The sequence below is a fragment of the Plasmodium coatneyi genome, chromosome 8, assembly GCF_001680005.1.
Source record: "Plasmodium coatneyi strain Hackeri chromosome 8, complete sequence".
Taxonomy (NCBI): Eukaryota; Apicomplexa; class Aconoidasida; order Haemosporida; family Plasmodiidae; genus Plasmodium; species Plasmodium coatneyi.
Window position 1 is genome coordinate 1,092,491 of NC_033563.1, and position 21,415 is coordinate 1,113,905.

At 44.1% G+C, this 21,415-nt stretch overlaps 3 protein-coding genes across 3 annotated transcripts; 2 read left to right on the forward strand and 1 right to left on the reverse strand.

Annotated features, from left to right (window-relative positions):
* Positions 1-951: 951 nt before the first annotated feature.
* Positions 952-4,742, forward strand: PCOAH_00021450 (Uncharacterized protein; the record flags this gene model as incomplete). The annotated part of the gene is made up of 8 exons (XM_020058952.1): positions 952-1,118; positions 1,375-1,481; positions 1,612-1,698; positions 1,855-2,001; positions 2,135-2,178; positions 2,296-2,361; positions 2,824-2,865; positions 3,123-4,742. The coding sequence occupies 8 exons, from the start codon at positions 952-954 to the stop codon at positions 4,740-4,742; spliced, it is 2,280 nt and encodes a 759-aa protein (XP_019914560.1).
* A 1,067-nt stretch (positions 4,743-5,809) lies between these two features.
* PCOAH_00021460 (T-complex protein 1 epsilon subunit) lies at positions 5,810-7,417 on the forward strand (the record flags this gene model as incomplete). The annotated part of the gene is made up of 1 exon (XM_020058953.1): positions 5,810-7,417. One exon carries the CDS (start codon positions 5,810-5,812, stop codon positions 7,415-7,417), a length of 1,608 nt encoding a protein of 535 aa, XP_019914443.1.
* A 927-nt stretch (positions 7,418-8,344) lies between these two features.
* On the reverse strand, positions 8,345-18,571 carry PCOAH_00021470 (Uncharacterized protein; the record flags this gene model as incomplete). Its single annotated transcript, XM_020058954.1, has 1 exon — positions 8,345-18,571. One exon carries the CDS (start codon positions 18,569-18,571, stop codon positions 8,345-8,347), a length of 10,227 nt encoding a protein of 3,408 aa, XP_019914321.1.
* Between the last annotated feature and the right edge of the window lie 2,844 nt (positions 18,572-21,415).

Consider the following 21,415-nt stretch of genomic DNA (forward strand, 5'->3'; position numbering starts at 1 on the left):
AAAAAATAAGTTGACGAAATTTTCTTTGCCTGTTAAGAATGTGTTTTTCCCCTGAGCGTTCACCCGATGGACCGCAATTGTAAAAATGACGGGGAGGACTAACATGGGCAAAAAAAAAAAAAAAAAAAAAAAAAAAAAAAAACAGCTGCTGTGGCTAATAGTCCTCACTGCAGCGGTAGATATTGTTGCTCTTTTCTTTTTAAGTGGACATGAGAAATGCCCACTTTGCCGCTTTTCTTTTTTTTGCATGCGGGAAAATAAAACACGTACCGTGCATATATTTTTTTTTGGCAAAGCAACCGTGCGGCGTTGAACTGGTGAATTTTCCGATGAGCGCGTGTCAATTGAGGCTAACCATTTTGAATAAATATCTTCTTGCATACCACAAAGGGAAGAATACTCCACTTCATTCTTTTTTTTTTTTTTTTTTTTTTTCTCCCCTCACCTTTTTGTACGTTTTTTTCTTTTCACCGCTGCGCGAAGAAGTGGTTTGAACATTCCCTTTGTTTAGTCTCTTCAAGGAGGAGGACGGGGGCGTTCTCCAGATGGGCGGATTTGCTTTTTCAGGCGAACTTAAAAACAACGCATAATGCATACCCCTTTCCGATTTGCGTATTTTTCCCAGTTTCCCCGTTCTGCGGCGCTAGCGTGAACGCGTCCGCATGAACGCATACGTGGATAAACAGATTTGTCGACACGTTGCATTCATCGAAAATTTGCATAAAAACATGATTTACAAAAAGGAGAACATTCGAGTTGCACTTTGAATGTGTACTCCTCGACACACACATGTTTGTATCTTTTTTTTTCCTCCCCTTTGAACATGACATGTGTACAAATAAAGCATACGAAAATTTGTTCCCATCATTGAGTTTGAAGAGACTACGTTGCATATTTTTCCTTTACCATCCCACTGAACCAACACCCATTTGATTAACAGCGCCGATTAAAATGTGCGATGTGGTACTACTGTGTAGAGTTAGCGATGGCATGACTTTGGTCGAAACGAACAGCGAGTCCAAAAATATTGCACACAAAATAGAGTTGAAAAAATTATGCAAGAGGCTACAGTCCTTTCCTAGTTTGTCTACCGTGACGTCCAACCAGTTCAACTACCAGTAAGTGTGTTGAGGGAAGAGGCGAATCAACAACATATAGCTTAACGGAATCACACATATCCCCGCCAAATGGATTAGCATAAAAATTGGCAGAATGACGCCGACTGCAAATTTAGTTGATCTGCCAAATGCTCCCCCCCACGGAAGTGGACCAAACAAATTGTAGTTGTCCCTGTGTGTCAAAGAGCTGTCCTCTGCAGCTGTACTGACACTTCCACATGATAACATCCATTCTACCCACCCCTCTCCCCTTTAGCTTCCTCATCGAAAATGGAATAGCCTACATCGCGGTTTTCCCCGTCACCTACCCGAAGAAATTAGCCTTCTTATTTTTAAACGACATTTGCAAGCAGTTCAATGAAGGTTACAATCTGTGCACCAGTTCGCGTCGCTTTTCCTCTTGTCGTTTCGTTCGTGTTGTTTGGTGTTCCCTCCCCCCTATATGCATGCGTTTGTTTGTCCTCATGTTGAATTCTCTATTTCTTCCCCACAGAGCTGATGATCCAGTATGGGACGCACTCGATCGATTACAGGTCCATCATTGAGACCATTGAAAAGCCCTACTCCTTCATCAAATTTGGTATGCCTCCATTTCCTGTTATACGGCAAGAGCATCTTGCGGTGCACGTTCGACCGTGTCATGTAGTATCTTCCATGGTACACTCCTCTTCACTGCACATTATTTCACTCCACATTGCTTCACCGCCCGTCTTTCTATCCCATTCCCCATACCAAGACAGAAAAATTTCAAAGATCAAACAGGAGTACAAGGACCCTCGCTCCAACATCGCTATTAAAAAACTTAACGAAAGCCTGAACGAAGTCAGCAGCATAATGAGAAAGAACATAGACGATATCCTACTGCGAGGAGAGAATCTGGAAGGTATGGCAACTCTACACAGCGCAATTGCGTGGCAACACCCTTTTGTTTGTGCCTCTTTGCAATTGCAGACACGTGTGCAGAGACGACCCCCAAACATAATCACCCCCCCCTTACAACTTTTTTCCTTATTCAGACGTCGGACGGAAAGCCTTCAACTTGAAGTACGAGTCGGAGAAGGTACTCGAGAATTACACTCCGTAGACACGTGTGTTATAGTGCGTCACGTCACCATTACGTCGCCATTATATTGTCTGCACACCTTCACTACATCCTCCCCACTTCTCCATTACGCAGTTTAAAAAGGTCTCCAGAGTGCTCAGCCTCAGATACACCCTCTACCAATACGGAATCCTCATCTTTGTAATTTTCTTTTTTTTTTTAATTATAATTTTTAAGAATTATTTTTAATTGCCTGTCTGTGGTGATCCATTTAAATTTTTTTTTTTATGTTTTTGTACCAAACGTTAACTCCACCCCCGAAATGTGTATATATGTAAATTTAATAATTTTGAAACTTTTGATGAGAAGGCTTGGCAGCGTAGGTGGGATTGCCAATTGGGGAGTGCGTACATATTCACACATGTTCGCATGGTGAAAAGAGCCATGAGGTTCAGCATAGAACTGTCGCCTCACGCGAAAAGGCACGTAGACATTAAAAAAAAGGCTTCCTCACCTTTTTGCACGTTCATGGTAGAGATGTCCAATCCGAATTGGAGCGCTGATTCGCCACAGTAGCTGTTTTTTTTTTTTTTTTTTTTTTTCTTCCCCTTGTGTAACTACATACCCGCGGTGAGGTGTACCCCTTCATGAAAAACATTGCAGGAGAATGTTCAATTGGAGTTGCTGCACATTGATGCTACCACGGTAAGGGGTTCCCCATTCCGTGCAAACACGTGTCCACATGGAGGAGACGCACATAGTAACGCACTCATTACGACATGTTCCCACTGTGCATGTTTTTGTAACTCCATTTTGTCTTCACTTTTTTCAGCCCACTTGTTAGCCATGTGCACACATCGCTACGCGCTGAACCGTATCGTCATTTGCATGTCGCCATGACGAAACGGCTCACGTTTGTTTGGTTTGCCTCTGTTTGGCTCATCCTGTGTGTTGTCTTCCAGAACTGCTCTGGCGAAGTAAACGCGGGAGGTAAAAATGAACTTTCTCACAGGAGTGAACAAAATGAGGAGGTTCCCAAGCGCGGGGATAGGAAGATACACAAATACAACTTCGGCTCTTTGAAAAAGAAGCTCCACATAGAAAGCAAAGAGCAGGGGACGGATGTCGGGGGAGTCGAGCCAAGTGACCAAAAGGAGGATAATAAAAATGAGGAAGGAACAGAAGTTTCCACCGGGAAAACGAATGGAGGGAAGGAAAATCTTTCCCCAGAGGAGGAATATACGAAGTGTATTGGTATGATCGAAAAGGAGCTTAAAGGCGAGGAGGATGCAAAAATTAGGGAGGAGTTGGAAAACCTGTGTTCAAAAAAGCGGGAACAGGATGAGGCGGAAAAAGCGGCAGTCCAGGCAAAGGAGGCCAAATCGAAGCTAAACGAAAAGGCGCAACTCGAGACGCACCCCCATGGCGGGGACACTCACAACGACTGCAAGAGGCACATAATTTCCCAGCTGGGGCTCTCCACCAAACTGGACGTACCACTGGAAGTCCTGAAGGAATCCCTTTCGGAGGTGAAAAACTGCGTAAGGGATTACACACAAAAGTGCCCACTGAATTGGAAGGTAAGCGAGACGAATGAAGCTTTTTGCGTTGGCCCAGAGTCGTATATAGGACCATGTGCAAAAGAAATAAAAAACGACCTAAACGAGGATGAAAAAATGCAAATGGAAAAGAAGTGTTCCCTATTTTGGAAATGCGACTATAAGTGTGTCCAAGACTATGAGGGGTCCGTTTGTCCCATTGATTGGGTTATGGAGAAGGAAGAAGAGTATGATGGTTACTGCATATCCCCGGATGGGTACACAGGAAAATGCATGCGAAAAATAAAATTTAGTACTATGACAAGTAAAGAGAAGGCTATTTACTCCAACCTGTGCGATATCAAATGGCCATGTAGGAAAAAATGCACTCATGATTATTCTGTTTTATGCCCATCCGGATGGATCGAAGGGGCAGATGGATACTGCCTCGCCACAAGTAGCTATTCTGGAAACTGCGAGAAAAAAATGTACCTAAAGCACCTCGATGAAGTGATGAAACAGACGTACGAACATAAGTGCCAATTCAATTATCCATGTGTTCACTCGTGTGAGAAGAATTACAGTGATGTTTGTCCCAATTTGTGGATCCCTGTCAACGAGAAGGAATGCACCCCCTCTGAAAATTACAACGGTAGGTGCAAACATAACTATATTTTTAAAGGCAACATTTTGGAGGAGGAAAAGAAAAACTTTGAAAAAATGTGCCATGTGTCCTACCCCTGTGTTAAGGATTGTAAGAGGGATTACTCCTTTAACTGCCCCATTGGATGGAAAGAAACGCTGAGTTTTTGCCTGGCTCCCACGTCGTACCGACACAGTTGTGAAAAGATGATGAAGAAAAATATGAACGAGAGGGAAAAAATCCAAGTTAGTGCCAAATGCCTCGTCTTTTGGCCCTGCTCCAACTATGAGGTTGTCCTGAAGAACCTCCTGCACAGCAACATTTCGCCGGCGGATTATCTGTCCGTGGTGAATGGGCCCGTCGATGACGTCACCGGGGCGGTTCTGCGATTGACCGGTTGACCGGTTGCTTCGTGTGCAATTTTTTTTTTTACACAATTTATTTTACGCAGCATTCCTGCGTGGTGAAGAGGATCACCTTCACCATTTTGTCGCCTCTCAATTGTGTGGCCACTCACCTGTAAATTTCCTTTATATAATTGTTCCCACTTTTTCTACACAACTGACTAACCAAATGACCGCGCGCAAAGGGTGCTGCGGGAAAAATGTAAGAATTGGCTCTTCTGCAAGTGGGTTACGCGGGGATAGCCCGTATGGTTCCAAATCCAGCGGTATACTCGTCGGCGCAGTGTCGCCCTTGGGAGGTGCCCCAACTTGGAGGTACCCCTGTGGGGGGGGAACCGGATTTTCCCCAAGTAACCACGGCATATCGGCGCCGCAGGATTTAAAAAAAAAATTTTTTTTTTTAAAAAGCCAAGGCGATGTGACCCTTCTACATGACCGCACGTCCCCCAGCGGTGAACGTTTTTTACAAAGTTCCCTTCTTCCCTGGCTGCGATACCTTTCCGGTGTATTCCTACAAACGGGGCAGCCACCCCCACGCGTATGCTCGTATGTTTGTATGCCTCTACGCACCGTCGCGATTGTGCTTTGCCCTATTGGTGGCATCCTTTTCTCCACCGCGCGGTGAAATTTAAAAAAGTGCATTTTGCGCCACCCCCCCGATGTTAAACCGCGCGGAAAAAAATTACCCCCTATGGTTTGTAAAAAAAAAAAAAAAAAAAATGACCATGATGAATGACAAATGACCTATGGTGGAGAAGTGAACAAAGCATGCACTGTTCAGGCAAATTTTAAACAGAAATAAAAGAGCCACAATTTTTTTCACGTGCATCGAAAAAAGTCCCCCTGAGGAAGTAAGCCAAACTGTACACCGTCACGCACGTGTGGAAGTGGAAAGGCGAGTTTATCCAATATACAACTTTGCGCGGTCAGTCCCGTGCCGTCGTATCTTCACCACGTCATTGTAACACCTTCCAAAAGTGGAGAAATAATTCTCCCCAACAACAGCGTCGGTAAGCCAATTAAACGAGAAGAAGCCCCTTCACCACACCATCTGACGCCACACCATGAATATCGCCATCGACGAGTACGGACAGCCGTTCGTGATCCTGAAGGAGGAGGAAAAGAAGAGGATCAAAGGAATTGAGGCGCACAAGAGCAACATCCTAGCAGCCAAAGTAGTGGCAGATATTTTGAAAAGCTCTATCGGCCCAAGGGGCATGGATAAAATTATCGTCAGTGAAGACAACAATGTGACGGTAACAAATGACGGAGCTACCATATTGGATAAAATTGACATCCAACATGAGTGCGCCAAGTTGCTAGTCGAATTATCGAAAAGTCAGGACAATGAAATTGGAGATGGGACTACGGGAGTTGTTATTATTGCGGGGATGCTCCTGGAAGAAGCATACACCCTAATAGATAAAGGCATCCACCCGTTGCGTATAGCCGATGGGTTCGAAAACGCATGCAACATAGCATTGAAGGCGATTGAAGAAATAGCTATAACAGTGGACATCGAAAAGAACAACAACGAAATGTTGAAGAAACTGGCCAGCACGTCACTAAGTTCGAAAATTGTATCCAGTAAAAAGGATCTATTGTCAAACATTGTAGTGGATGCTGTACTGTCTGTTGCAGATATGGAAAGGAAAGACGTCCGATTTGACTTAATAAAAATTGAAGGAAAAACAGGAGGTCTCTTAGAAGAGTCCACCTTAATCAAAGGAATCGTCTTAAACAAGGAGCTATCTCACTCCCAGATGGTGAAAGAAGTGAGGAACGCAAAAATTGCCATCCTCACGTGTCCATTTGAACCACCCAAGCCAAAAATAAAACATAAGCTAAATATCACCAATGTAGATGCGTTTAGGGATTTGCAAAATATTGAAAAGAAATATTTTTACGACATGATTGATTCGTTGAAAAAGGCAGGAGCTAATTTTGTTATATGCCAATGGGGTTTCGATGATGAAGCGAATTATCTTCTCTTAAAGGAAAATATCCCAGCCATCCGATGGGTAGGAGGGGTCGAAATGGAACTCATAGCCATCGCCACAGGGGGGAAAATTATCCCCAGATTTGAAGACATACATGAGTCTAAATTAGGAAAAGCGGACTTGATAAGGGAGATTAGTCATGGTACCGTTAACAACCCCATGGTATTTATCGAAGGCTGCTCAAACACCAAAGCAATTACCATCCTGTTAAGAGGAGGTAACCAAATGATGATCGAGGAATGCGAAAGAAGTGTTCATGATGCTTTATGTTCTGTGCGAAATCTGATAAGGGATAATAGAATTCTCCCTGGGGGAGGAGCTAGCGAAATTTACGCTGCTCTTGCTATTGAAAATGTGGCCGACAAATGTAAAGGCATAGAACAATATGCCATCCGCGCATTTGGAAACGCTCTCCTCTCTATTCCAATCAACCTGTGCAATAACATGGGACTCAACAGCATCGATATAATCTCTGAAATAAAAACGAAGATCATTCAGGAGAAAAAAAAAAACCTCGGCATCGACAGTCTTAACTACAAGGTGGACGACATGATTGAGAAGGGAATTTTCGAAACGTTCAACTCCAAGTATAATCAGTTCTCCCTCGCCACGCAGGTCGTCAAGATGATACTCAAAATTGACGACGTCATCGCGCCGAACGACTTCAACTAGGGAGCGCGTCACGCCAAGCTGAGCAGAGCATGCATAGCGTTATCTCTGCGCCGTGCCTGTACCGTGAGCACATTGCCACCTGCTTCGTCCATCTTACCCATTAGTCATCCTATCTAACCACCCTTAAGCGAAACACAAAGCTTCCAAACAGGGTGCAGTCCACCTCTCACCACATGTGCATTTTTTTTTTTTTTTCTTTTTTTTCCTGCCCAGTTGTAACGTAGTGGGAAGATGGCGCAAACTCGCCTTCGTGCATAACACCATGCCTATGTTGTTCCCCTTGCGTGAACACTTCTTCCCCTACGCGTTGCACTCCTGCACAAACATAAATTCATAAAAAAAACAGCCAACCAAATTGCACACAAAGTGCATGTGAACATTTTTTTTTTTTTTAATTTCCTAATAATTAATCGCTTCACATGAATGACTCATTCGGTCAAAGGGGGGAAAAAACAACGGCAGAATTGTACCTCAGGCAACGCACCGCAAGGTCGGCCCAGTGTCTCGCCAAATGGGGCAGTCAGAGGGAGTATTCCCCCGAACGGGACAGCAAAATGAGAGGCATGCCACACATGTGCTATCCTGCACAGTTGGGGAGGCATATACACAGGTTGCCCCTCCAGACAACCCCTTCTGCGCTGCTGTTCCGACACCATACCACTGAACAAACATATAGAACAACCGAACTAAACCAAGGGAACCTCGTTCATATATATATATATTGTTTCTTAAGTGTTACGAACAAATGGGGTGAATTGGTGTTGAAGAAAAATGCGCCCACGAGGGGAGGCGCTCAAATGGGCAGTCAATTCGAACTGCGCGTAAAATGAAGGGTGCCACGCGTGCATGCTAAATGGGGTGGAAAAGAAAAAACCCCATTGTGTGATTGCACCTACAGGGCACCCCTTATGAGCAACGCTTGTCGGTTCATTCCCCGACCCTGCGGGCCTTGAACACGTTCATGCAGTTGCTCGGGTTGGAAGACGTGCAGTGGGTTATCCTTATATTATCCTGGCAGTTTCCTCTCTGATACTGAGTCATGGTTCTACCGCCTTTGACGGATGGAAGAGCTATTCGACCGTTGGCGTGTGGCTGGTTGTCATAGTACACCACACTGTTATCCCCGTTCTTTATCATCATGGAGGTCTTCTTCCCCGCGGGGCGGTTCATACATGAGGGGAAATCAGACGAAGAAGAACCACTCCTTGATGATGTGTCTCTATCTTCCCTGAGGTTGCTTCTTGGTTCTACCTCTTGCTTTACACTGCTCTTCACCTGGACCAAGTAGAGCCCGCTAGCCAATCCGGTTGGTGGGGGGGATGGCAATACCTTCTTCATTTCTGCCTCTTCCGATGGGCCAAATAAGCTACCCACGTATATGCCCCTAATTTGGATCGTCCCATTTGTGTAGACATGCATTCCGTAACTTCCGTCTGGGATGTTCCTATCCGGGTGCACCATAATCCCTGTGGTTATCGTTCCCACTTTTTGCACGATCTCCTGCCCGTCCACTAGGTCCAGCTTCGTCAGCACGAGGGTCTTACTTAGCAGCTTCTTCGATCCGGCCGTTGTGGATTGCTGCTCAGTCTTCATAACAGGCACATCCTTTGTAATCACCACGTGGTACTTGCCCCTCTTCACAATATCATACAGCAATAACACAACATTTTTCAGAAATGGAGCGTCCATTTTTTTGCCATTCACATCCATTCCGGTAGCCATTCCGTTCTCATCTGTCACCTCTATGTAGTACTCTCCTGTAGGTACATCTTTGCCGGCCATTTTGATGAGCTCCTCTTTTATCTTCCCTTGTCCTGTGGCATCTGCGCCGTTATGCTGCTCACCATTCAACTGCCTAATGGTGACGCTATAATAGGCCTCCCCTTCCTCCAGCGTGTTTTCCATCTTCCCTTCTGCATTAAGATACCCTCCCGGGTGAATATCCACATGGAAACTAGTCATCCTTCTGTCTGGATAAGCCCACGCATTCTGTATGAGCATCTTCAGGTATTCATTATTTACACTGGAACCGTAAATAGTCGTTGCAAAGTAGGACCCGTTCAGAACACGTACGTGGTATTTTCCCTTCTCCAACCCAGTGCCCCATCCCTGTAGAACTTTCCTAAATGGGCAACTGTTGCCTTGTCCGTCATTATCCAGATGAACGTATGCGTGAAAGGGGCGTTCCTCCTCTTCCTGTGATCCACGTTGCTGATCTGTGGTGATCCCATGTTTGGTGCTCCCTTTGTGGAACTCCCTCACGGCCATATTTTCCATAACGTGCTTCCAAAACGCGTCATCGACTGGGGCGGCCGCTTCCACTGTTACCTCTTGCGCGCTGGATCCACCCTGTTGTTGCGGTGTTGCACTATGCGCTTGTTTTTTCTTCCATTGGGGGGCGTACGGGTTGTCAAAGTATTCGCCCTCCTCATCCATGAACAGCTCACTCACGTGCACAAAGTAACTTCCATCGTTCATCTTCCTTCCTGATATGTTTAGCACCTTTTCCATGTCGCTCGAACTTGCGCCTTCATTTCCTTTAAGTATACTTTTCATTGTACACACGCCATTATTGTATTCTATAAGGAACTGTCCTCCTTTTAAGGTGTACCCGTGGAGGATATAAACCTCCTCATACTCAGCAACGCCTTCATCGTCTTCGGCGTCACTTACTACTTCCACTAAGTAAGCTATAACGATGTTGTCCTGGCTGTTCACCTCTTCGTCTTCTCCATCTTTCACGTAGTAGGTAGAACTAGACGCCTCTTCAGTCAAGACTATCTGATCTGTCAAAACGATCCCCTCCTTCACGTCGATAATTTCGCTGTTGGAAAATTCTACATAGTAGGACCCGTTGCTTGGCTTCTTGTGTAGCATCTTAAAGAGGTCTTGAAAGAAATGCTCATCCCGATCGACCGCTTCTTCCACAGGTTTCGTTCCTACAGTCGTTCCTGCACTGTCACTGGTCACGCTCAGGGCCTCCGCAACGTACTTGTCGCCATCCACCTGCACAATGTACTTTCCATCGGCTAAGCCCTTCTTTCCAATGAAATGGGCAACTCTATTTCTGGCATATAGCGGCATGCCGTTCTGTCCCAATTTGTTCACCACAAGGTAGTATTCCTTCTCCTCCTCCCTCAGCAAAGCGGGCCGCGCACCGTCTACTTTAGCAGCAACACTGGTGGTTAGTTGCACTCCAAACTTGTAGTCGGTCTTCTCCTTTACCTTCCACGCTTTGTTAATGCACTTCTCGATCACTGCAGAATCTTTCTCACTTGCACTGTTGTTACCCTTCTGTACTAGGTACTTCCCCTTGGTGATGAACACGTCGTATGTCCCTTCCTTTGCGCTCAGTTCCTCACCTTGTATGTGAACGATCTTCCTAAATTTCATGCCCCCACTTAGCGTGTTAAACGAATTCTCCACGATGCACAGGAGGCTACCTCCGTTGTGTGTGCTTCCCCCTCTGAGGGAAGACGACGATGAAGATAATGATGACGATGCGGATGGTGATGACGCATCCCTCCTATCGCTGTCATCGCTCCTTGTCAAATGTATCCTCTTCTTTATGTCCAGTTCGTATGTGCCGTCTTTCAGACTCTTCGCGTTTATCATATCTTCAATGAAAGTACTCTCCAAAATGCAGTCTCCTTCTAGACATGTTGCGCTGACCTTTCCATCCTTCACTACCACGGATGTTACACTAGAGTTTAGCGTTCCCGTAAGTAGCGTATACTTATCTTCGTACGCTTTTTCCTTATCACCCTTCGGTGCGTCTGTCCTTGTGATGCTTATGACGTGGTCGATTATTCTGTCGTACTTCACCTGGACAGGTTTCTCCTGGGGAAGTTGTTTCTCCTTGGGGGCTTCTACCTTCTCAACCTCCTCAGCAGGTACTACCACCTTTTTCCCCTTCTTGCCGAACAAATCCACGTTGAACCCATTCTTCCAAAAGTTGACCAAAGCGCTCTTGTCGTAAACCGATCCGTCTACCTTCTCGACCTCCTCAGCAGGTACTACCACCTTTTTCCCCTTCTTCCCGAACAAATCCACGTTGAACCCGTTCTTCCAAAAGTTGACCAAAGCGCTCTTTTCGTAAACCGATCCGTCTTCGTGCACCCTCTGCACAGACATTTCTTTATTGGGAATCTCCCCATTTTGCGCTCTCTTGGAAATCTTCACCACGTAGTCTCCCTTGTTCAGCCTGATCTGCTCGCATATCATTTTGTAGATATCGTTGAACATGTCCCTATTCATGAGGTGCTTCTTTTCCACGTCCGTGGAGTAGGTCTCCCTGTCTTCTGCTACGCTGAGCGATATGACGCCCTCCTTCACGATGCATGATGAGTGCACCAGGAAGAAGAACTCCTCCAAGGAGGTGCCATCATCAGCACGATCGACGTCGCTGCTTTTGCTCTGTATGCTCAATAAGAACGAAGTGCACACCTTTCTGCTGCTCTGCGCGGGGGCAGGCACCGGCTTCGTTTCTTCTTCAGTTGGTTTGGTTACTTCTTCAGTTGGTTTGGTTACTTCTTCAGTTGGTTTGGTTACTTCTTCAGTTGGTTTGGTTACTTCTTCAGTTGGTTTGGTTTCCTCCTTATTCGGTTTTGTTTCCTCCTCCGGACTGGTTTCTACTGGTGTCACTCCACCTTGGGGCTGCTCCTCCCCGTCCAACTTCACCTCGTACTCGTTCCCGTAGAGGTCCTTTATGACGACCTTCACCAACGTGCACGACTTCACCATCACGAGGGAGTACACGCAGTGCGCTTTCGATATTTCCCCTTGCCCTTTTTCCCTATTACATTGCACCGTTTTAAGGGTAAGCGTATTCTCCTTGAATAGACCCCTGCTAAAGGGTATCCTCAGAAACTCCCAATACTTCAGCTTTCTCGGGTACTTATAAGCCATAAAATCGTCCATCGTGTAGATAATCGTATTGTACAAGTAGGAGCTGTGAGTAAAGATCGGCTTCACCACAACATACGGGTCATTGTGCAGGTGAACCAATCCAATCACCTCTATTTGGTATTCCACTATCGCTGCGTTGGTGGCAGATGTATCGCTGCTTGGGATCAGATTCACCTTAATGGTTATGTCTTCCACCCTGGGAACCACCACCTTGGGGTCATTAACCACTTCGTAGACTGGCCTTATCGGCAGGCTCTCATAGATGTGCCTCCCGACCGTGCCATCTGAATGCGTGTCGTACTCTACCACGTACTTATTAAACTCGTATAGTCCATTTTTCAAAAATTTGACTGGCATATTTCTACACACCAAGTACACTGTGTTGGGTTCTAAATTGTACCTGCTGAAAAACTTCGACGTGTCATACTTCGTGTGAGGGTAACACTTCAAGACGAACTGATTCATGTCGTCAAATGTGTTGGCTATCAACCCTACATAGGTAACATTCTCGAAGGATAAAAACCTGTGGGGGGAAAGAACCACTATTGCGCTCAGGAACTTTCCATCTGTGACACTCTCTCCCTCATAGAGAAACAAGTTGTTGAATGAGCTGTGAATGTCTGGCTGCTCCTTCACGTAGATGGCTCGATCCGTGTAAGTGAAGCTGGGGACGTTGTAGGTCAGGACGTCGTCTGGTTTGAACAGCGGTCCGGCGTTCGAAAAGTGTGGTGGCGTCAATGAGAAGGCTGCCCCACCGTCGCTTCTGCCGTTTGCGCTGCACGTGTGGCTGTTCTGCAGGTAGTTCTTCACTTCGAGGATCACCCTATTCTTGTCATTAGGGTCACTTCCTTCCCCAACGTGTACCTGCACCTCTGTTGGGTCCACCTTTTGTCCATTCTTCTCACGCAAGTGACGGATGTTCTTCAGAAGCTCCATGTATAGCGCCACGTTGAACTGTACAATCGACTCCTCGTTCATTCCCTTGGGGGATAGCATGCTCTTGCTTATGAGGAGTGAGTCCATATAAGACACGGAAGGTACTAGCACTACTACTGGTGTGGGTGCGGATGTGCCTTCCTCTCCACCGCTTGGCTTAGGAGAATCCTTCTTCCTCGTGATGCTCATCTCGTCGATCTCCAAATAGATGGAATTCTTCCTAATTAGTTCATTCACCTGGGGTGGCACAGACAAAAAGTAGTAGATCAGACTGAGGACCTCCTCCCTCGTTAGCGAACCGGCAAACTTCTCATCCAACCTGTACGGCAACACGTTGCTGTCCAGATGGTCGAAAAGCTTCACCAAGTCCTTCTTCTCAAAATTGCAAACTTGTAGTATTTCCTTCAAGACGGCTCCTCTATCAATACAATAGTTCGTGTCGTAGAATATGTTAGAAATGAGTGACTTCCCATCGTTTGGGATGTGCAGTTGTCCCCTGTTCAAATAGAGAGTCCCGCAAGACTTCTCTCCTAAATTGTGTATGCCCACTGAGTAGGCCACTTCCTCCACGATGATCCGTACGGTTCGGTAAATATCTGCTGTCATGACGTCTCCTCCCATGGGAAGTTGGAACCTCTTCGACACAGTCAAGTACCCGTTGTTGATCATGTTCGCTACTTCCTCCTTGCTCTTGAACAGAATGTCCTTTCGCTGGTTATTTTCCAAGTAAGACACGTAGTATGGAGAAAACCCCTCATAGTCGAACTTGGGATTGTTGCACACCTGCAACCCGTTATAGTAATGATGGCACTCCAACGTCTTGTCGTAATACACTTCGGTCACTCCTAAGTGTGTGCTCTTAATTGCTGTGTTTAAGATCATGCTGTACGGATGCACGAAAAAGGTCTGGTACTCTACGTTGATCTCCCTAACCACCTGATTGCCCTCCTTCGAAACGAAGATGACCTTCTCCAGCATAAAAATGGAATTGCTGTTTACGTTGTCGATGTAAACTTTGAAAATAACTGATTCGTCCGTAACTGTTTGGGGGTTGCCACCCTTGAGCAGAAGCACTCTCCGCATCTCCAACGTCTCCGTCCTGTGCGTCTCTCCCACGAAGGGCACGGCCAGGTTTCTGAAAAGGAAGTAGACCGCGTACTGGTCGGATGAAGCAATCTGTGCCCACTTCTCCATCTTGATCGACACCAATGCTCCGTGCTTGTCAAACTCGGACGTGAATTCCTCGATGACGTTCTCGTCATGATTCTGCAGGTCCATGTTTATGCAATCTAACAAGTCCACGTGGATGGCTGACTGCACCGCTGCGTCCTTGCGTGATATGTATCCCGATTCGCCCATTATCCAGTTGGCCATGAACTCCACCTCGCTTTCGCTCCAGCTTTCGTTCACAACCGAGTTGTTCACCTCTCGGCCAAGAAGTTTCTGCACTATAGTGTGTCCCATCGCAGCTACTCCTGCTGGGGTGGAGGAAGTAACCTCCAGCATCCGTAGGATCGTCTCGTCCTCCACACCAGGCGCAAAATTTTGGCCAGACAAAATGTATCTGTACAGAATGTGGTAGTACAAAGAATTTTCCACTTCATCCACAAAGTTGGAACAACACAGGGACTTCTTATTGATCATGAGGACGCCATGCTCAGCCAGGTGGTGCGCCATCTCATTCGGCTTGAGCTTCTTCTCGCTGCTGTATTTGAACTCATCTACGTAGACAAAGTACTTGATTCCTGCCAGGGGTGCATCGGACACCGCACCGGATTGCTTTTGTCCTTCCACCAATTCGCTGCCTGCCTGGGCGACCTTCCTATAAGACGACGTTAACTCCGTGACGTACGCTCCGAGGAGGGATATTTCATTTATGAGAGAGTCGTACCGCGTGGTGTGCCTCTCCAGAGATACTTCGAATTGCTCTTTCAATACAGACTGTATGGTCTTGACAGCTTCTTTCTCCGCCGGGATCATCTTGTCCATGTGCTCCACCACATAACTGTCTATGAGGCGAATTCCAGTCAGGTCATAAAAGAACGAGTAGAAGTCGTACCCGTTCGATAAGTAGGCCGCCTTAAACAAAAGTATATAAACATTGGAGAAGTACTTGTTGGGGTACTCGACATTCCTGTGCTGGTGCAACAAGTTTAAGTTATTTTCATCTATGCTGACATTCAGTTTGTACGTCTTTATCGGCTTCAAAGGTGCGTGCGATTCGTATATTTCCATGTGTACTAAGTCGAACACGTCATGAGAATCCTCGTCCTTTTTGAAAAAGTTCAAGTGTATCTTCTTGTTCTTATGGTGGATGAAGTATTTTCCCAAGTTGGCTTTCAATAGCACTTCAATTATCATCTGTATCGCGTCACAATTTAGCGAATCATTCACGAGGATGTTAAATTTATTCATCAGGTAGGCATACGCTCCTAAACATTCGTATTGGTATGGAGACACGTTCACAAAGTGGGGCGACGTCTCCTCTACGTTGTATTTCTCTTCGCCCTCGTAAAAGTACATGTAATTATTCAAAAATTTCATGTACATGTTAGGCCTGATCTTCTCGTAGTTAATGCTGATTTCTCCAAATGGGTGGTACAGCGTGGCGTCGTCCTGTTTGGGAGTCTGCATGTGGGTTAGCACTACTCTCTTGTTGTCCACCACATGAACCCTGTGCGTTTTGGTGTCGACCTGAGACACCCCCTTGTAATACGCATCCTCATCGTCATCATCTTCATCGTCAGGTAAAGCTTTTCCCCCAGCGGAGCCTCCCCCGGAGAAGGACTCCTTCGCGCGGCTCCATTGCATTTTGTTCGATTGCCCGTTTATGTAGAAGCTGTCGTTGTAGTGAGTCAAAATGAAGCTCTGCTCACCGCCGCTTTCTGTGCCACTTCCGCTCAATCGATACACCACCTGCATCATCTCTTCGTGCTTCTCATCAAAGTGAGTTGACAGATGCACTCCAAATTGGTTCTTCCTCAAAGCTGCAACTGCACTCCCAGGCACAGACCCCGCATCGTTCAGCACAAACTTGGTCGTTATGAGGCTGCACCTGTTGATGTACTCCTTGCACACCGTGTCCTGGTACACCCAGGGAACAGACACGCTCGGAACCATCTCCCCAAGAGTGGGTGTCAATATGCAAAAATAGCCCTCAACAATGGAGCTTTGCACTGAAGGGGTCAGCAAAATTTCGGGATACGGATTGATGCTGATCATGTGTACTCGGAGCAACCTCGTATCAAACACATACCCGAAGCTGTACGCGGGGAAGCAAACTTTGGGCAATCCCTCATTTTGCACACATATGTCCCCAACAGTTATGTAGTCCAAGTTTTCTTCCACCACTATTGGATGCTTACTGGTGCAGCTCTCCCTGCACTGCATGGGGAAGGAAATTTCCTTCAGAATTACCATCACGTCCGAGGTGTCCTTTGCGTCGGTCCTTCTCCCTATCACCGTCATCGTCACCACGGTGCTTCCGTTTACATACTTCGGCATGCGCTTCTTCAAACTGCGCACAAATTTGTCATCCACCTGCATATGCAAATAGACCGTGTACCCGAATATGTTGTTGTAGAAGAGCTCCAACTTGACCTCCTCAAATAAAGTCTTGTTCGTTATGAGGCGCCTTACCATAACATCTTCAGCCAGGTTATATTCCAAGTACAAAACAGAAAGGTTACAATCTAACTCATACGTATGATACATGGGGGACATGTTAGCATAGCTGTGTCCCTGTCTCATCGTGTTACACGTGTGTCTATACTCCTGCTTCAGTCGTAAGTTTATAAACCTACTCAACTCACGAGCGATAGATTCTAGAACGACTAAACATATTTCAGTGGAAGATCTAAGTACAAGTTGATTCTCCTTCACTTGTGCGAAGTGGTTCGATCCGTATTCTGACACAAACTTGGATTCCTCCTTCACAATCACTTCTCTCTTGAGACCTACTGCCTCTGCGCTGAATTCGAACGCCAACGAATTTAACAACACCGACAACTCCTCGGCATATATGTTATAGTCCTGATCCACGTGGGAAGAATTGTTCCCCTCCTTTTTCATAGACAATCCGGTGGTGTAGAACAACATATCTTCATACGAAACGTCATACAACTCCTTGAATAAATTAAAAAGAATTCTAAACATGTGCACGTACTCCATTCTATTGTTCACGTTATTCTTATAGATGTACTTTTTCTGGAAAAAGACATTACGCGTGTAAATTGTGACCAGCCGTCCGACGACGCTTCCTCTGGGAGAGTAGTACGCACCATCATTATATTTCAATGGAAGTTGAATTGTGTAGTTCGGTTTGCCAATGTTTACCAACTTGACACTTGAAAGTTTATCCTCCAATTTGATAAGTATGGGGTGGCTATTACTATTGCTCGTGAAATTCAACGTGGAGCTCCCGCTTTTCCTTTCATCCCCAATTGTGGACTCAATCCTTTTTATAAACTTATCAACCATATGCACATGGTAACAATGCACACTAGACAAGTCATAGTGTATGTTATAATTCACCGAGTGTGTCATAATAGTACCTGAACAGGGATACACTAATTCGTTATAGAAAGAATATAGTTGTGTATAATGTTCAATTGTCTTTGCATTTAGTTCAGAATGAAAATATAAAAATTTGCTAAATAAAAAATTTCCATGGACAAATGTCTTTTGTGGAAATGTGATTTTATTTTTTTTGTCACTTCTTACTACGTGTGTGATCCTATTTTCCATTTCGCTCAAGTCAATTACTCTAGTATTGTCACTACATCCGAGACAATGGCAATTGTTCCCGATATCGTAGTCTGCATTGTTTATCAAATCCGACATTTCCAACACAACACTGTAGTGTAGGGATGGAATGCCTTTAAAAATAAATTGGACACTTCCATCCTTAGAAAAGGTGTCCATCAAATTGTGTACAGAGACAATATCACTTGATTCTTTTTGAATCAAGGTTGCCTTTATAACATGACCGCTTATTCCATTCTTCACAAGGATAGAATAGTCTGCAGTTTCACAAATGTTTTCGTACTCCAAGAGGCACGTTTTTCCAAAGGATCGTACATCCAAGATGTATCTCCTTTTTCTAATTGGTCCTCCTGCTGCTGAGGAGGAGTAGGATGATATTATATCCTTTTGCGCAACATTGTAGTAGTCATCTTCATAATTTATGCCCTTATTGTTCACTGAAGGGGAAGCAACCGAAGCGCTGGCCGCAGACTCCTTAAACCAGGAGGAGGACACTATGCCAAAAAGGCACACAACCAGCACACTATACAAATTTGTCATATGCATTTTTACTTAAACGTACTTAATTATGTGCGCAAGCATTTGCAAGAAAATATAAAGCATATATATATGTATATATACGCAGTATTGCTAGTATGTTAAAATATATATATGTTGGTATGCCCACAGCATACATATATACTTACTAGTACAAATATAAACAAATATATATGTACGACTTTTCGTACTTACTTTTTTTGTGCTCCCTTAAAGAGCACTATTCAAAATAATTGGAACAGAAACCAGTTATGATGAAAAACATGAAGAAAACAAATGAGGAAAAAATAGAGTTATGCAAAAATATTTTCAAATAATTGCTTCAAAAGAAACACATTTAAAAATAATTAAAAAATATAATGTTTTAAATATATATTTTTTAAAAATATAAAATTAATGAAAAAAATATTTTTTCAAAACATATTATTTCAAAATGAAATTAATCAAATGAAGGTGTTTTTTCAAATGGGAAAAAAAAGAATTATTAATTTTTTTTTTTTTTTTCTTGGTGAACTACTTTGAAGAGTTAGAACACTGACTACTTGTTCTTTTGGCTAGCTGAACACTTACAAGATGGTGCCTGGTTCAGGATTATAAGCTTCTTTACAAATGCACCTATATAAATACGTATATTTTTTTCCCAGGTAGCGAAAATGTTCCGTTTTTTTCGTTTTTTTTTTTTTTTCCCATGGGGTAGCTAATATTTGTCTTTTTATTTCCAGGTAGCTAAAAATATACGTTTTTTTTCCAAGTAGCTAAAAAAAATTTTTTTTTTTTTTTTTTTCAAGGTAGCTAAAAAAATGTATATATATATTTTTTTAGATAGCTAAAAAGTTGTTAACTCTAGTGGGGCATTTCCAGATGTCATCGCCTGCAAGGCTCGAAGTTCACCTTAAACGTTTGCAGTATTGACGAATGCGTGTGGGTTCCTTTCTTAATTTACATTCATAAACGTTTCGAAGGAGCACGCATGCCTGTGCTCTTAACATAAAAGAGTGAATTATTATGTACTGGTATTTTGGCTGGAAACGCTCTGCAAATATTTATAAACGTATTCATATTAACGGATGGGTGTTATCCGCCCCACCCAGGACCGTGCGAAGCTGCGCCGTACTAGGTGCGTTTCACTCAGACTATGCACGTATATTCTGCTCGCACTTTGATTATCCCTATCGGTGCACGCTGAAGAAAACGGATGACGTAAGCAAAATTGTATTTAAAAAAAAAAAAATAAATAAGCCCATATTTTAAGCTTAAATAAGGTGCAAACGTTTAACCATCACGTGTAAGGGATAATAATAATTATTCTCAATTAATGTATCAATATATACACTTCTTTTCTACTGGAATGCCTTCATTTGGAAGCATAATAAAACACACAGGAAGGAAAGGAGATGAAGGAGAGTTTCCGATCTGCTCAATGGCAATGCTTACAATTGGAAAATTAGTTTCTGAATTTATACGCACAAGGTGCACTTGTAATTTTTCAGCGTCTGCATATGTAATTGTCCATTTTTAACAAAAAAAAAAAAGTTACTAATGCCTATAAAATTCACACTGAATTGCGCACACTGAGATCGTTTCTCGTATAGGTGCGTTTCATCTCTATTGTGGGGTGCACTTTACCAGGTGCTTGTTTCTACACCTTGTAAAAAAGGGAAAACGCAAAGATCACACTTTGAGATTTTTTTTTCCAGGGGGTAACATTAATAGTCAAAATATCAAAATGAGAAAGAAAAATTTAACTTCCCAAATTGATTAACTATAATGATGCAAATGAAATGGTTTCCTGGCGTCACCTGCATGCACACGGCTTGCCGTTAAATGAAGAAAAAAAAAAAAAAAAATCCGGTCCACAAAAAGATCTACATGCTGATTTGTCAAAATGGGGGAAATGGTTCTCACCAAGGGTGTCAAAATTCAGCACCGGTGTTTCTTCTTTAACTTTTAACCTTATCACCAAACTTTTTCTTTTTTTTTTTTTTCTATTTCCCGCTCATGTATTAGCTCAACGTAACGGTGCTATACATAAAAATGATCATAAGGACATTTGAAAAAAAAGTTTGGTATGTAAATTAGGGATTCTTTTCATTACGAACCAGATGCTAATTTTATGTCATACGTGGGTAACCATGTTATGGTTAAACCAAGTATTGCGCTCTGGAGTGTTACTTCGCTATATGCCTTTTTGAGAAAGTTCTTTTTTCCATCGTACCCACCCCTCTGCGGCAGGCATGTCATTTGCCCTCATGAACACATGGATATGCGAGTAGAAATGAAAACGAGGACAGACGGATTTATTTATAAACGGCTCTTATAGGGTCAATAGAACTGGGTATGCAATTATCACGTAATAGAGTTTGGTGTGCCCTAGTCCCCATCTTGGGGGAATATAGGACTCTAGGTCTCCCACTGTGAAGACAAGAACTTAGCCCTTTTTTTTTTGTCAGGCGCAAATCTCCCTTTCGTGTGAAGCATTCCCAAATGATCAAGCTGTTGGTCGGTTACACATATGTTCGCAAAAAACACGCGTATTGTTCAACATCGAAAAAGGCGCCCTAGGCATAGGTGCACTTCCGAGAAGATAACTGCAAGCGGTGCAAATCGATCAGAAGTAGGTGGCGTAGGTTACGGCACAACATGTGTGCAAAAAATGTTCTCTTTTTAGTGAGAAAAATACCATGGTGTTTTCTTCAAAGAAGTGAGAAAACGTGTGATCCAAATGGGTGATAACGGGACATGGTCACATTGGTCCTGGTCCGAGTATTATTTCGCCGGGCTCTCTTTACACATGTGGGGGCACATAATCTTTGCACACACCTTTGCCGTACTCCTCATAAGGAGTGCCACGTG